The sequence below is a fragment of the Eumetopias jubatus genome, unplaced genomic scaffold (genome assembly GCF_037043125.1).
Source record: "Eumetopias jubatus isolate StellerSeaLion01/CBP00866 unplaced genomic scaffold, mEumJub1_p1.0 scaffold_13, whole genome shotgun sequence".
In the NCBI taxonomy this organism is placed as follows: domain Eukaryota; kingdom Metazoa; phylum Chordata; class Mammalia; order Carnivora; family Otariidae; genus Eumetopias; species Eumetopias jubatus.
In genome coordinates this window covers 39,265,404-39,281,829 of record NW_028274819.1, presented here as the reverse complement: position 1 = coordinate 39,281,829, position 16,426 = coordinate 39,265,404, and the positions used below count along the sequence as shown (strand labels likewise).

Genomic DNA, 16,426 nt, shown 5'->3' with positions numbered 1-16,426 from the left:
CAAAGCTTTGCTCATCGTGCTCAGCTTGATCCTATACTTGAGATATGTAGTACCTTTGGCCAGTCTGCACAGCTGAATGTTCATAATACCCCCTGCATAGCAAAAGGGGTCCAAAGATTGAATGCCATGTTCCCGGCACTTCCTCTACGGCTTCTGCCCTAAGTATAGACACATATACACGACACACACACACTCGTGCCCCCATAGGCATGGACATACTTTGACAGTCACAAGGATGGAGACAAGTTCTTATTCCTTTACAAAATGCTAGTGTGCATATGCCCACGTGTATTTACATCCCTGTTCATGAGCTTCCTGTGTCTATAGGGTTCCCCAAAGAATTGGCTATCCCCTCTCTCTCTGCCCGAGTTGTACTCTGGGAGGCTTTGTAACCATCCCTGCCCACAGCGGCTGGAAAGACTGGCCTGAGTGATTCAGAGCAAAGCCAGGCAGGTCCAGCCAGTGAGGGGATGCCAGGCCTCTCCTCGTCACTCTTTCCTTCTCTTCGACTCACCCTCCCTGCCAGCGGGGGTCACGCCCGGGCTTTTTAATTGGGAGAAGGTCATCTCTTTATTCCATCAAGTCATCAGCTCAGCTAACCCTGGAGAAGAGTGCCAGGGCTTAGAGAATGAATGACTCAGCACTCCATGCAGAGTCTCCTTGCAGGGCTTTGAATGCAGTTGTTCGCTGAACCATGGAGGCAACTGAATTGCTCCCCATGAAATTTTTATCATTTCAATAACTTTAATAGTCTTGAGGTCACGCATATTCAAGCTCCTGCTCACAGATTGTAGATTTGCATTTTCGAAATTAAAATATAGGATGGTCTTTGGTCACCATCAATTTCACTCCCTCTTTTTTTCTGTAATCACTGGAAAGATTGTAAAACATTTAACCTCTTTTAAAATTTCAAGCTTTTCTGTGGGAGGAAAACTCCTAATGAAAGAGCAAATGTCTGACAAATAGGAGGAACGAGAAAATGTTATGCTGTCTGTCAAGCTGCATTTTCATTTTCACGTTCACCCTGTACGAGGTCCTTCTGGCCCCTCTGATGTGCCTTTCCTTTCCTTCTCAGGTGAACCAGGATGGGAATTGGGACGCCTCGGCTCTTTTATTAGCTTGTGACTCCCTGTGTAGTCTTGGGCCCTGCCTGCAGGGAGAGCTATGGAGAGTATGCACCAAGTATGTGCAGAGACCCAGCTAAGGGCTTTTTGTGCCTTAGCCCGTATGATCATCCCCGACACTCCATGAGCTAGCTACTTTTTTTTTAAGATTTTATTCATTTATTAGAGAGAGAGAGTGAGAGAGAGAGAGAGAGAGAGAGAGAGCACATGAGAGGGGGGAGGGTCAGAGGGAGAAGCAGACTCCCTGCTGAGCAGGGAGCCTGATGCGGGACTCCATCCCGGGACTCCAGGATCATGACCTGAGCCGAAGGCAGTTGCTTAACCGACTGAACCACCCAGGCGCCCCTGAGCTAGCTACTTTTGAAATCCCCATTCTGTAGGTGAGCAAACTGAGGCTTAGAGTAAAAATAACTTGCACCAAGTCCAGAGCTAATAGCTAGAAGAGCTAGCGTTTAAACCCGTCTGTCTAACTAGAGGGACCGAGTTCTGAAGCATGAAACAATCTGAATCACTGCGTCTCTCTGAACCACATTGTCCTCACCTGTAGAGTGAGGAGATTGGATGAAATGAGGGGATTTTTAAAAAATGGGTTAAACTCCCCTTGTGCTCTAAAATTCGATCAAGTTCATGGCTCACTGCAGATAATTTGCGGTGCTCCCTCCACCCCCAGAATCTGTCCATGTTAGTGATGTTACCAAGGCATAAAAGAAAGATAAATCATCTTTTAAAATCACTCTGAATGAATTCTCTTTATCAATTCGGAAGTAACACTGTGTATCTATCACTTGGAGCTCTACTGAATGCTTCTATATCCTATCAGGGGAGGTCGCTATTGTAAGCCCTGCTGTACAGAGGGCAGGCCCTGAGGGTCTGAGGTATGACATGACTTCTCAGATGTGCATGGCTTCCTCCAGCCAGCTACGCTCCTATAGCTCGGAGGGTTCAGACTCCTGAGTCTAATGCTCCTTTCCATACCCAGCATCTTTCTAGACTTAAAAATTTCTCATTTGTCTCTTCACCGCACCCTGCCTAAGTGTCTGCTCTACATGTGAACTTGAACAGCTCAAGTTCTTGTATGTACATATCAAAAAAGCCAGTCTTTGCTTTCAGAGAGCTCTCTGGTTGAGGAAAGATGTATTAATTAGATCCCATTGTAATATATCGGCGTCAGGCGAGTAAGAGCACTGTCGAAACACACAGGTAAAGCCATCAGCTAGTACTGTCCAGGGAGGCTTCCTGGCCAAGATGACGTGGGAACTGCAGGTTAAAGGCAAATGGGGAGCAAAGTGAGGAAGAAAGAGGAAAACAGCCTTCAGGCACAGATCACCGTAACTACAAAGACAAAACTGCTAAGGGCATGATATGATCTCGGAATGGAGGGAAGACACGGTGAAACATAGGGCAGGACTGGCAGGAGACAGGGCTGGAGATGAATGAAGAATCCCCACATCGGGCATTGTCTTCCACAGTAAGGACTTCACTTTCTCTGTGGGCAATGGAAACTATCAGAGGCCTTTCATCAGAGTGATGTGATCACATTACAAAAATCAGTGGAGGATGGTGTGGGGAGTAGACCAGACCTACAAGCAGTCTAGAATAGAGAGCGCAGATTCAGGTGCCTGATTCAGACCTAAAAGGTAACCTAAATCAGCGGCTTGAGGTAATGGGACTGTGGCAGAGGGAGCTCTAGGCCTCTCTGGAGGGAGCAAACATCCCTTGGCACCGGCAGGTGGCGCCCTGCAAGAAAGTCAATCAGGACTTTCTTGTTTTTACTGAAAGAAAAAGAAGAGAAAGGGACAAGGCAGAAATCCAGATATTTCTTGCGAAATCTCCCAGTTTTAAAATGCTGAAATGAATTCAAAAAGCGTTACAATACTACACAGACCAGTAAGAATCCGTGGGCTGGTTCTAATACTTGGCAGCCATTTGTAACCTCCAGACTGAAGGCAGTGTACCTGTTTACAAAGTGCTTATAGGGCAGAGATGATGAGAGCCTGGACTCTGGCCAGGGGGTCAAGAGGAGCAGTGGGAATCCAAATATGCTCAACGGTCGGAGATTGCAGGAATTTGGAACTGATGGCTTCATTCAGAGGGCAGAGGCGGGGCAGAATAGATGACGAGGTTTCTCAGTACGTCCCCCACATTTAAGACAGTTCACATTCTTGGCAAACACTTTCTTCACAGAGAGTGAAATCTGGTTGAATGAGCTCAGTATGCTAATGAATTAATAATGCTACACCCAGGGTTATGCATCTGAGTGCAATTATGCATTTGCATGCCATGCCTAAGTCAGCAGAGGTAGTTGTGGCAAGAACACATTGCACGAAGCAGTTGCCTTGATTTGCTTGACAAATGAGGGCACAGAGAAGGTTTGGGGAAGTGCAGATTTCAGTCAAGTGTTGAAATAATGATCAATGAGACCTTTCATCTCAGAAAATCTGAGCTCTGAATCAGAGACGTGGAGGGCAAACACACCTGCTTGGCACCCACTCCTGACTGGTTTTATAGTCACCTTTTCAGAGAGAGCCATGTCAGGAAGATTTGGGGAGGGCCGTGGGGCTGTTAATGGAGTCCTCTTTATGCTTGACTTGCTGGCATTGCGGAGTACTTAGAAGCTGCTCTTTGGCAGAGGTTAAATGATCCAAACCACGCGGTACTCTCCAGCATTTTTCTGGCTAGACCCAGCTCCCTGATGGGGATTCAGAGAAGCATTCCCCAGTGAGGGATTGCAGACCCTCCATTTGGGCAATGAATATTTCATCTTTTACAGTTCAGTGGCTCTCTCTCTTTCTAGGACATTGCTCCACATGTGCTGATGAATTATTTAGAGTCAGTCTGCTGGTCTGCTCTGTTCTAAAGCTTCTTGTGGATGGTGGGTGCTGTGGTCAGACCACAGTGGTCCAGATGTGGTAGCTACTGTTCGTGACAAGTGTGTCTGCTTTGGTTTGTGTGTGAAGGTCCCAGACAGACACCGAAGGGAATGTTACTGCTGAATCCAGCTCTGCGGGTGTGAGCATGGAGCCCAGCCACTACACCAAGAGTGGACAGCCTGCTCTGGAAGAACTCACTGGTGAGTACGGAGCCCCCAGAAAGTCTGTGTCTGCTGGTGATGAGGCCTCCCGTATGACCACCTGCTGGAAGGGCACAAACCCAGCTTGACTCAAAGTTACTTTACTGTTGCATTGATGGATGAGCTAAACAAACTTATTTTCTTTTTTGTTATTTTATCATTTTCCTTCTTCTCTTTCTTTCCAGTCCTCTCTCACACAATGCACTCCCTTGTCCCCAGAATTGTAAATAAGTCTCTTACTTATTGGCAGATGCTATTTTAATAAATATTCCATTTCATTCATGTAGGGGGTCTGGGTGCTCTGACACTTAACCTTGAACCTCCTTGTTTACTCTTCAGATAAAGTCAGTTTCAAACAAGATCTGGAGCTATAAAATACTTCTTTTTTTCTTTCCTATATGGAAGCACTGATTGAAAATGCATTCTTAGCTCCTCCATTAATCCGAAAGAATAATACAGCATGCTGCTTTTACCAAAAAGAAACAAACGAGCAAATCTAAATTTTATTTAAGTGTAACCTAGCTGATAATGTTAAAGGGGTATTATGTTATGTGAAAACATAAAATCCACCGTGTCATATAGTTAAGGCCACAGATATTCATTTATCAATGTTACACCATTACATTCTTAAAGGAGAGAAGTTAGATATGAGTTAGGATTCCTACTGCAGTGCATTCAGAGTTAACCCCTCCTCTGTCTGTCTTCCCCATTCCCCAATTCCGTGCCCTCTCTTCCAGCAACTTCTAATCAGGAAAGCAAGTGGTAAACCACATATTTAGCAGTGGTTGTATTATTCTTCGTATATCTTACCACTTCCAGAGTTGGGTTAAAAATTGAATCCATGTTTAAAATCCATTTATTAGACTAAATATCCATGACCACAGCATTTTAATAGCCACATTACAGCTGTGGAATTGGTTTGCAGCCCACGTGATGGAATCGTACCCATCTCACCATTAACCCTGAGTATTAATTTCAGAGGATCTGAGCGATTTAACTATTTCCTTCTGGTTCTGCTGGCTGGGCACAGTGATGGGGCAGAGTTTTGAAGCCATTTTGAAGTGATCCATCTTGCCATGGCTCAGGGCCCCACATTTGGGATTCATTTTGTGCTTCCTTCTCACCAAGCTCTGTAGCCCCCTTGCAGATGAGGACACGGAGAGCCTGGCTAAAGAGCCGCTATGAGAAGAAGGGCGTGGCATTCAGTGACTGCTCAGGTCTCCACACGCATTCCAGACCGTGTTCTTATGTGCACACATCAAAGGAGCTGGGCCAGCACTCCAAGAGCCAGGCGTGTATCAGATGTATGTCCCGTGGAGTAGTGTGGATTCATGTCAGACACCGAGGCTCAGCAAAATTCACATTTGAAAAGGAAAAGCAGCAGCTAGAGAACATTCCACATCACACTTAAATTTCGGAGTGACAGATTACAGCCTGCGATCTTTCACCAGTTTTTCTCTCTCTCCATGTGTCTCCGTCTCCTCTGCATCAAGCCTGCACAGCCGAGGAAGAGCTCAGGGATCCTGAGATGCTGTGGTTGGTGTGGGGGATCAGACCTGTGCAGCCAGTCTTGCCTGATCAAGCGCTCTGGTTTTCGTGAAGTCTGGTGGCATGGGTTGCTGATGGGAATTTTGTCTGTCCTCCCCTCTCCCCTCCTTCCTTCCTTCCTTCGCTGATGGGAATTGCTTAATCAGAGTGGCTTGTCTTTACATTCAAGCAGTGGAAAGTAAACGTGTGACTGTCCTGTGAATTATGGAGATAACGAATAGTAGTACAAGGTTAAATTAACTTATTCATAGCCAATCCCTTGAAATGACAAGGAATAGTAGGTGTATTTAGAAATAGATATTTAGGGGGCACCTTAAGTGACTTAGTCACTTGAGTGTACGGCTCTTGATTTTGGCTCAGGTCATGATCTAAGGGTCACAAGATCAAGCCCTGCGTTGGGCTCCACACTCACTTTCTCTCGGGAAAAAAAAAAAAAGAAATGGACAATGGACATTTAGGAGACTATTTGACCAGTTGCTTTGTTCTTCCTCTCCTTAGGTGGGGAATTAGGTGGATTTTCCCATGGTACTTTGTCATTAGCATAGCATTACAGCTGAAACCTGCATCTTGGGTTGTAGAGTTAGAAGGGAGCACACACACCCGTTTATTACCCAATCCATGAATCCCTCTATCCATCACTGATGAAATGTCTTTCAGTCTCTGCTTAGATATTTGTGACAGGAAGTTACTCCTTCGTAAGGCAACCCTTCCATTTTTTGTTGACTCTAACTAGTAACAGAATTCTTTATTCTTTCGTTTCTCATCACTGGATATAATCCATCTCCTGTAGCCCACAGATAATTTCCATTCTCTGTCATACAACAGCTTCTTCCTTAAGCCTCCTTCCCCCAAGTAAAAATCCCGAGTTCCTTCCATGTTCCTCTTGTAACACCCTGACATCCTCCAGACTCAGCTGTACTTGATCAGAATGTGGTGTTCTCTCCATCGTGACCAGTGGCCTGAGGGAGGCTGACCTTGCAAATATATGAGAGCTGCAAAGAGCCACGGGATAGCTTAAGATCTCTGTATATGAGCAGAAGGAGCCTCTCTTTCCACCAGAGCATGGTTGTGTTCTTATTTTGTTTAGGCTGTGAGTTGGTAGGGGAGTCTTACATCATCTGAGGAGGTAGAATTGGCAATTCAGAATGTGATCACCCAAGCAAGGCCGGTGGGGTCCTGGTTTGCCCTTCTGCATTGCTCTTGGAATCCGGTATGTGTAGAGCTCTGAAGGGAGCAGACATTTCCCAGCAGAAACCCCCCTGCACACACCCCACCTTGGGGGAAAACAGAAAACCCAAATCCAACAAGCCCTTATTTTGTGCCAGGCGTATCATATGCATCTTCATTTGATCTTCCAACCAACCCTTTCAGAGAAGGTTTTCATCCCCATTTTACATTTGGCATTCAGAAAGATAAGTGACCTACTCAAAGTCAAGTTGCTAATCAGCAGCAGTGCCAGGATTCAAGCGTTTATCTGTCGAAATGCAGATAGTCTGTGCTTTTTCTTTAACCGGACACTGACCAAACATTTGTGGACAAGAAATACCTCTCAGGCATCTATAGATTTGTGTGACAGTTACTAAGAGTAAGGGTGAAATACCATCCCATGTCAAAGATCTTTGACTTTCTAAAGGAGTGTTAGCAGGCAAACATGTCAATTAGGAGAAACTTGGAGAAATAAGTATAATTATTATACTTTGGCATGTAATTAATTAATTTGAAAACATGTGCCTAGATTTAGCTTTGATAAATGTGTACTGCAGGGCCTAGAACTGTCCAAAGGGTCAGTTCCTTTTTGGCCTTCTTACATAGACAGAATATGGCCAAACTGACAACAAAAGATATCTACCTGATGGCCCCAGGAGACAGATGCAGTTACATTCTTCCAGCACCACTCAGGGGAGGTAAGTAAACATTCATCACTGCTTTCCTTTCAAAACACATACATGTATGTATTTTTAAAGAATTGGGTGGGAAATGCAAGCTGGACCACTTTTCAGATAAGAGAAAATTGCCTTCCAACTTTCTCTTGGTTCAAAAGGGGGAGAAAATTGGAAACACTTGGCATTTTCAAGGACAAGAGAGTTGGCTAGAGCCAATTTCCTCCCAAAAATCACACATCCATCATTCGGTCCATCTGCCAGCCTCCAGGCACCACCATGCAGGAACAACCTGTGGAAGCCGTTCTGGCTCAGAAAGAAAGTCACTGCTATAACATTTCTTAGCTGCCTGTTGCCTTATTAAAGATGACCACTGGGAGTTCTCCTTAGTGTCTGATGTAAATGCTCTTAGCTGCTGCCCATGTGTGCTGTGTTCTGTGCGGGGATTTCTTTAAAAATGTTGCTCGACGCATGAGATAGTCACAGGCTTTTAAAGAGCCTTGATGAAATGTAGTGATCTGAAGTGACATGTGCACCCCGATGTTTATAGCAGCAATGTCCACAATAGCCAAACTATGGAAAGATAAAGAAGATGTGGCACACACACACACACACACACACACACACAATGGAATATTACGCAGCCATCAAAAAACATGAAATCTTGCCATTTGCAACAATGTGGATGGAACTAGACGGTATTATGCTAAGCGAAGTAAGTCAATCAGAGAAAGACAAGTATCATATGATCTCACTGATAGGAGGAATTCTTAATCTCAAGAAACAAACTGAGGGTTGCTGGGGTGGAGGGGGGTGGGAGGGATGGGGTGGCTGGGTGATAGACATTGGGGAGGGTATGTGCTATGGTGAGCGCTGTGAATTGTGTAAGACTGATGGATCACAGACCTGTACCTCTGAAACAAGTAATACATTATATGTTAAAAAAAAAAAAAAAGAAGAAGAAGACAGCAGGAGGGGAAGAATGAAGGGGGGGAAATCGGAGGGGGAGACGAACCATGAGAGATGAGAGACTCTGAGAAACAAACTGAGGGTTTTAGAGAGGAGGGGGATGGGGGGATGGGTCAGCCTGGTGACTGGTATTAAGGAGGGTACGTACTGCACGGAGCACTGGGTGTTATACGCAAACAATGAATCATGGAACACTGCATCAAAAACTATTTGCAAAAATTACAATGATGTAATTGAGTGGTGACTGACATAACATAATAAAATAAAATTTAAAAAAAGGAATTAAAAAAAAAAGCCTTGATGGTAGTTCTGCAGTTTTCTCAGCCCTCCCTGGAATTTCTCTGAGGGAAAGACACTTGCTTCCTTTCATCATCCCTGTAGTGATGCCCCATCTCAGCCCAAACAAAGCGGGATAGCCAGAGAACCCAGAGCAAGGCTACTCTTGAGGGCATGTAGTTTCCCAGCTTATGTGTGGCCTATTTTTCCTGGTACGCTTGTGCCTGCTTCACCTCTGCCTGGCCAGGTGTCCTGCAGAAAATCTTGCCCCGAGAATGGAAGTCTCTTGTCACTTGAAGAGAAGCCCTCCATCCTCTTGACGGCTTCCCTCCCTGCAGCGCCAGCAGGCATGAGTCAGTGCTTGAGGTGGGCACTGTGCTCAGGGGTCTCCAGGCCCCATCCCATTTAGTCCCTGCAGCTGTCCTATGAGGTCGGTACTGTCACTGTCCTCATTTTAATACTCTGGAATCCGAAGGCTAGAGTGGGTCAGTGCCTTCCCCCCAATCCCACAGCCAATGAGTTAGAGGAACCAGAATTTGAGATGACACAGTAAATCTAACAGAACAAGGCAGACCTCACTCTGTAGAAGTATTCGTGATTAATAAGTAAAGATCGGTTAGCCACTGTGCAAGTCCCATTTACGAAGTAGGGCTGGTAGAGAGCAGTGTGTTATCACCAATGGATGAGAAGATAAAATGCCTCACCCGCTTTTGCGTGGGCAGAAGATGATTCGCGGGGAGTGCTCAGACCTAACTTGTGTGTGTCTTTGTTGGAGACCATTTGAAAATGTATTTACCCCTCAGACTAGGTGCCTTGCTTCTCCTACAAGCTAGAGTTTACCTGTTTCAGGAGGGACCTGGAGGGGAAAGAAAGACTTCTCTCCTTGGATTTAACAACTTCCTTTGGGCTTCCATCCGTCCATTTGTTCTCAAATCCTTAAGCACCCCTGGTGAGTGTGGAACATGGTGTGTTTCACCGAGCTCCCGGTCGATCAGAGAATTAAAAGTCTTAACCTCCATCTTTGCAGGGGAAGACCCCGAGGCTCGGCGACTGCGGACCGTGAAGAACATCGCCGACCTGCGGCAGAATTTGGAGGAGACCATGTCTAGTTTACGGGGGACTCAGGTCACACACAGGTATCTGCCACGTGAATTTCTTCACCGAATTGCAGGCAACTTGATTTTCATGCAGCTTCTCCTGTGTGTGTTCATGCCAATGCAAAGTGACTTGGCTAATAATGGAATAAACAACTTCGCTCCCCAAGTGTGCTGGAACGCACAGGGAGTGCCATGCGATGTGCAGAAGAGAAATATAAGGAGCGAAAATGAGTGTAGACTGGTTCCTCCCCAAAGTAGGTGGTTGCTAATTCCATTCGACAGAGGATGCTGTGGACCAGTTCCATTTAGATTTCGCCTTACTTGCATTTTCCAAGCCTGTATTGTGCTGTGAAAATGAGCAGGTGAACTATATTTGACCTGTGTGATAAAGTGAATAACTTGAATTCCTACCCAGTCTTCTGATACACAACACTCTGTAAAGTTGTTAGTCATGCCTGTGTATAAAACACGTAAGGAAATATTTATAAAAACTTATGATCATGTTTAAACTATGATTTAGTTGGATGAAATCTAGGATTACATTGGAAACATTCATCAGGTTGTTTTCATTGTTGAGCAAGAAGTTGAAGAGGATGCAACCCTCAGACACCCCTTAGTGGATTTTGGCAGAACCAAGCTTTAAGGTTTATGCTGGGCTTTGATAATGAAGGCAGAGTCCTAGTTACCCCAGTGAACTCCCAAGGAGTCTCCTGTTCTCCAATTTCAGTCTCTTTGATAAATGAATAGAACAAGGAGACAGCAGGGCTTCCCCATTCCTGGCGGCTTTGGCAGATCGGGGTGAAGCACTCTGGGTTCTATCTTAAATAAGACAGGAGCCTGATCCTTAGGGGTTCCCAGTATGAGGATAGTAAGGTTGTTTCTAGGATTGAAGGGAAACAATAAAACAGTTGAGGCACCAAATTGGTTCTTCCAGAGGACAGTCAACTTAGGGGGTGGTAGTGGGGTGCCCCCCACCAAACCTTCAGCCGTGTGATAGCATGGAGCCAGCTGCTAGGCCCTGGGACTCTGTGATCAAGTATGAAACATCCTCTTTCCACCCTGATCACCGAAGCTGACTTGCTGGGGGACGTGACTGTTCAATGGCTTTCTTGGTGTGGGCTAGGATGGTCATGATGACATCAGGGAGCCCTTTGATGGCTTTCCTGCAGGAAAGAGCCTCTCTGCTTAATCGGAAGACCCCAGTGTGCTCCGCGGAGATACACGGACCAGCTTGCTTGGGCCACAGCAACTGCAGGGCCGGAAAGAGTGGACACAGGAGTCTTTCCAATGGCCAGGGATGAGCTCAGTCGCCTGGCAGGTTCAGATCCTTGTAATTTAATTTGTTCTGGAACTCAAGCCTGGCTATATACTACTTTCAGCCTTTTGCCCCCAAAGTTTAGTTATCCTTTTGGAGAAAATGTGGGAGAAGCAAAAGTGTCAGGGAAAGAGAGCTTAGAGTTAGAAGATCAGGGCTCTCCCCACCTGCTTGGTCCCATGGGAGCTGAGCATGTGAAAGGTGACATTGGGAGCTCTGGAGCGGAAAGGGGAGCTGTGACACGGTGTGTGAGAAGGTGTGCACCCGTGGGTACGTTACGCCCCCCTCGTTATCATTTCGGCATTTTTCTCTTTCTTGGGTTGGAAAAAAGATGCTAAAAGTTAAGATCATTTAACGAAAGGAATTGGTAGTGGGTATCCTATACCATGTTTTAGGGGGAAAGTCTCTGCTGGGCTTTCCAGAGTGTTCTACACTCTGAAGCTCCATCTTTTCATTTCTCACAGAGGAAACACGCTGCGTGGCACATCAGTGGCTATTATTTGATCCTATTTTGTATATAGGAAATATTTCATAATTCTAAAAAAAAATTTAAAGAACGTAACATATAAACGGCAAAGGGATACTGAGCACATGAGGGTCTGTCTAAGCCAAGGCTGGTTTTATGTTTTCAGCACATTGGAAACCACATTTGACAGCAATGTCACCACGGAGATAAGCGGACGCAGTATCCTCAGCTTGAGTGGCAGACCCACTCCCCTGTCCTGGAGACTCGGCCAGTCCAGCCCTCGGCTCCAAGCAGGAGACGCCCCCTCTATGGGCAATGGGTACCCACCTCGAGCCAATGCCAGCCGCTTCATCAACACTGAGTCGGGCCGCTACGTGTACTCTGCCCCTCTGAGGAGGCAGCTCGCCTCCCGGGGAAACAGTGTGTGCCACGTGGACGTCTCAGACAAGGCAGGAGATGAGATGGACCTGGAAGGCATCAGCATGGACGCCCCAGGCTACATGAGTGATGGGGATGTTCTGAGCAAGAACATCCGGACAGATGACATCACCAGCGGGTGAGTACCTGGGGCTTCTCTCTCTTCGAAGGGCAGGAGGCGGCTTGGCAGCCGGTTTCTCTCTCATAGGGCTTCAAGTTCTCTGACGGAGATGAAACTGTCTACTTCGCCTTCTGCCCTGTCAAAGGCTGTGTGGTGTGCAGGGGCACCTTCTGGGCTGAGAGTCCCAGATGTGGGCTGCAGTCCAGACTTAGGCAGGAACTTGCTGGGAGGTCTAGAAGGCTCCAGCAGCAGCCAGAGCGACAGCTGGTAACGAACCTATTGTGTCAGTCCTTTAAACTGAGCCTTGCACTTAAGATGGAATCCAGACTCTTTAGCCTGGGCTCCCAGATCCTATAGGATTTGGCCCTCACCTTCCTCTCTGAGCTCCTCGTTCTCCACCCACCTTGCTTGCTCGGCTGTGGCTGCCCCTTCTCTTCCTTGGTCTCATTAAGCTCTTCACTGCCTCCCGGGCTGTGCACTGTCGGCCTCCATTCAGATCTTTCTGGTCTTTGATCTCGGCATGGCTGGTTCTTCCCTGTTGCTCCACTGGCCTCTCTTTGGAGGAGCCCTCCTTGACGATTCAGCTTGAAGTAGTTACGTGGCCTGACTCATGCCCTTGTCCTCTCCATCATCGTCTTAGGCTCCTTTGAAAGCTTATTACTATTTGAAATTATCCTGATGATGTGTTTATATTTTATTGACTTCTGGCCCCTTCCTGCTTACCCCACAATAAGGAGCACGAAGCAGGGACATCGGCTGGCTTGTTCGCCGCCTTATCCCCAGTGCCCCGTACGTACAGAGGCTTAGACGTCGTACTAAATAAATGAACATGTGCATCGATAGATGAAGGAACAAGCCCAGGCTCCCTGTGATCCATTTACTCACATGTGAAATTCAGGGAAGTGGTGGGATGGTGTCTAAGCCGCATTGTGGCTGTGTGTGGCACGAGGTGTGGCCGCCTGATTTTAGCTCCACTTCCAGATCACAGTGTAAACAGAAGGTGCCTCTGTTTATTTCACTTACCTGAGACTTCTCCATCTGTTAGCCTCACTTGTACAGAAGTTCCCCACGGTCTTTCCTCCTCTCCCATTCTAGCAGTCAAAATTGCAGATAATAGAAATCAGGCAGAATAATCATACTGCTCCTTTCCATGAACAGAGCAATCACGACCCCCATGGGTGAGTCAGTACTTTCATAATTTTAATAATAGCTAATGTGCTCCCACTGTGTGCTGAGCACTGGGCTAGGGCTTTATATGCATAACCTTGTTCTCACAGCAAGCAGGTGATATCATAATTCCCATTTTATGGATGAGTAAACTGAGGCTCTGAAGGGTTAAATAACTTGCCCAAGGTCCCAAATGGCAAGTGATGAGGAGGCAAAGCCCAGGGTTCATGGCTTCAAAGCCAGAGCCTGTTATTACACCATCTTCCCCCATATTTTATTGCAACATTAAAATAGCACAACTGCTGGAGTTTATTTCAGAATTACTTTTGCTTAGTTTTACTTGTCTGAGTAGACATGTTCTTTTATTCAATGAAAATCTCAGCTATAAAGGTTCTTTGGTTTTCTGCCTGTCACTTTTAGAACCATCTTGGTGAGTGAAACTTTGGAAGACAAGAGCCACCAAACCCTTACAATGTAATGAATTTCTACCTTCCAGAATGGCTTGGAACACTAATGGACTGGAAATGATCTGGGCAACTGAGAGCATCATTTTGTGTTTCTGGTTTTCCATAAGCACAAAAAATAGTCACATACACCTATTACTAAGATTAAATTGCCTTTTTATTTATTTAGAAGACTTTTGGTATCCAGCATGGCCTCAAGATTATCACCATCCATTCCCACTGTAATATGCTATCGAAGCATTCTTGAGTTACTTTGAGTTTTTTTTTTTTTTTTTTTTTTTATAATAGTTTTACTGTCAAGTTGGTCTTAATCCTCAATAGGTGGTCAGTGTCTGATCTTGATGCAGTATTGACCGTTTCCACAAGGTGGAGACATTGAAACACCGTCCACTGAACCTTGGTCATGTCCCTGTGAGACATTCCCAGTTGTGGTTTTTTTTGTTGTTGTTGTTGTTGTCGTTGTTGTTGTTTTAGCTCTTCAGACATAACCTTTATCCCTGCGAAACAGGCACAAGTGTTTACATTCCAGTTCCTGCTTCGGGAAGCTTACACTTTGAGCAAGTGAGATACTCTCAGAGCAAGTATAGATAAAAGTGCAGAAATGTAAGCAAACCACCCGATTATTGAAATTGGAGAACTCTGGTCTGCTTTTTCTTCCCCATTTCTTTCAACGTAGAACTTTACCTTCAAAATGAGAAGGGGAAAGCCGAAGTGGCCTCGAATGCTCCTTTTAGTTGTAACACTCTGGAACACGAGTTAAATAGGACTCCACTGTATGGAAATGCCTGTGAGTTTCTGCTCAGGGCCATGTTACCAGTTTGCCTTCATGTGCTGAGTTCAGGGCAGCTTTCATGTCCTTTGTACTCACTTCTTTTTCCTCTTATACACATGACAACATGTAGGTATTGAAGGACTGGGCTCTTGCTCTGTGCTTCAGTATCTGCTAAGTAAGTCATTTCGCTGAAACCGTTGATGTGGTAGAAAACAGACTGAGATATCAGGCGGTGCTGGAGCCCTGCTGTGCCCCTTACAAGCTCTGTGACATCAGGTCCATCACTTCACTCCCTTAAGCCTTGCAGCGCTGCAATTACTATGGTCTTTAACCTTCTACAATTAGATATTGCTCTTTGAGGTTGTTTCTGATTAATGGCAAATATCTGATGAAGAACACAGAGTTTCAGACAAGGTCTAGATGTCTTATCAACCTCAAACATCCAGACACTTGGAAACCGTGAGATGATTCAAGTTTTCATCCAGATGCTTATTTGGCTTAGTGGGAACAGCCTTGATGTATGAGTAATATGTAAATCCCTTTGGGTAGTCTTTAAGGAGAGTTTTTGTGAAAGTTTACAGTGAGTTTATTTAGAATGCCTGACATGGAAGTTAAGTTCTGGTTTCTGAAAACCTGTGACTTTGTGGTTTTTTTTTTTTTTTAATGACACACTGTACCCCAGCTTGGTATATAGCAGCTGTTTTTTGCTGTCTCTAGTTCATTGTCTGCCCTGGCTATGTGTGCACGTGCACCTGTGCGCATCATTCAGTTCTCCCAAAGGTGCTGCTGAAATTACCTTATTTCCATTGAGGTTTGCTAAGAACCTAGTAACAAATGCCTTTTGTCTTTTGGAGTGTGTATTTATTAAACTTTTCCATTGCACTTAGTATGTACTAGGCGTGTCTAAGTACTTTACAAGTTGTTGCCGGACCTTACCACTTCCTTTTATTAGATTGATAAATTGAGCTTTGGCTGTCCTTAGTGGAAAAGAAATGGAAATAACAGACGAAGATGTCTCTTGCTAAGTTTTGATCTGTGAAGTCAATCTGTTTACTGATCTAAAAATTCAAAGTGCCATATGGTATAGAATAAAATTAAAGGGACAGACTTAGCATCCATATGTTTGGGAAGATGATTTATTTCTTTTCAAAGGAGGCACTGAGTTGTATCATGTTCCAAAGTATACATCCCTTCTTGGGAAAAAAACGATCATTTAAATGTAACGTCAGAAATTTTTCCAAGAACCTTTGATGGCTTCCCATGTCTTGGGGGAACAGATCTCAACTGAACGTGGGAGGCTCTTTATGGTCTTTTCATCAGCTGCCTTCCCTGCCCTAACCCTGGCCACGTCCCACCTCACATGCCCCACACTTCCCACTGCTCTGGGCTACCTGCCATTCAGTACCATCTGACTGAGCCCCAAAATAGACACCTCCTAAAAAATAATAATAAAAGAAACACCTCCTCTGTGATGCCCTCCTGAAGTCCCTGGCCCAAGTTACCTCTGTCCATGTGTTTCTGGTGGCCTTGGTTCACACCCAACCTTACGTGTGAACTTTTCACTTTGTGTGGGAAGTGTTTGAGAGGGGCTGGCTGGTGTTGAGGAGAGCAAATGGTCTTAAGGGCAAACTGAGTTGAGATTTAATCCTGGTTCTGCCAAATGAACTGGGACAAGTTCTTAACCTTTGGGACTTAGCAATAGAACTTGAAAAGTGCTTGGCAGAGTCCAGGGTGCTCAAG

The 16,426-nt window shown here is 45.4% G+C and overlaps 1 protein-coding gene across 5 annotated transcripts in view; it reads left to right on the top strand.

The window, feature by feature from the left end:
• The window catches only part of NAV2 (neuron navigator 2), a 383,040-nt gene that overhangs the window by 221,450 nt on the left and 145,164 nt on the right, over nt 1-16,426 (top strand). For all 5 annotated transcript variants that reach the window (XM_028117715.2, XM_028117716.2, XM_088017420.1 and 2 more), the window contains 3 exons: nt 4,082-4,194; nt 9,895-10,003; nt 11,912-12,301. In XM_028117715.2, the coding sequence (XP_027973516.1) occupies nt 4,082-4,194; nt 9,895-10,003; nt 11,912-12,301 (612 nt within the window). The remainder of the gene's footprint in view (nt 1-4,081; nt 4,195-9,894; nt 10,004-11,911; nt 12,302-16,426) is intronic.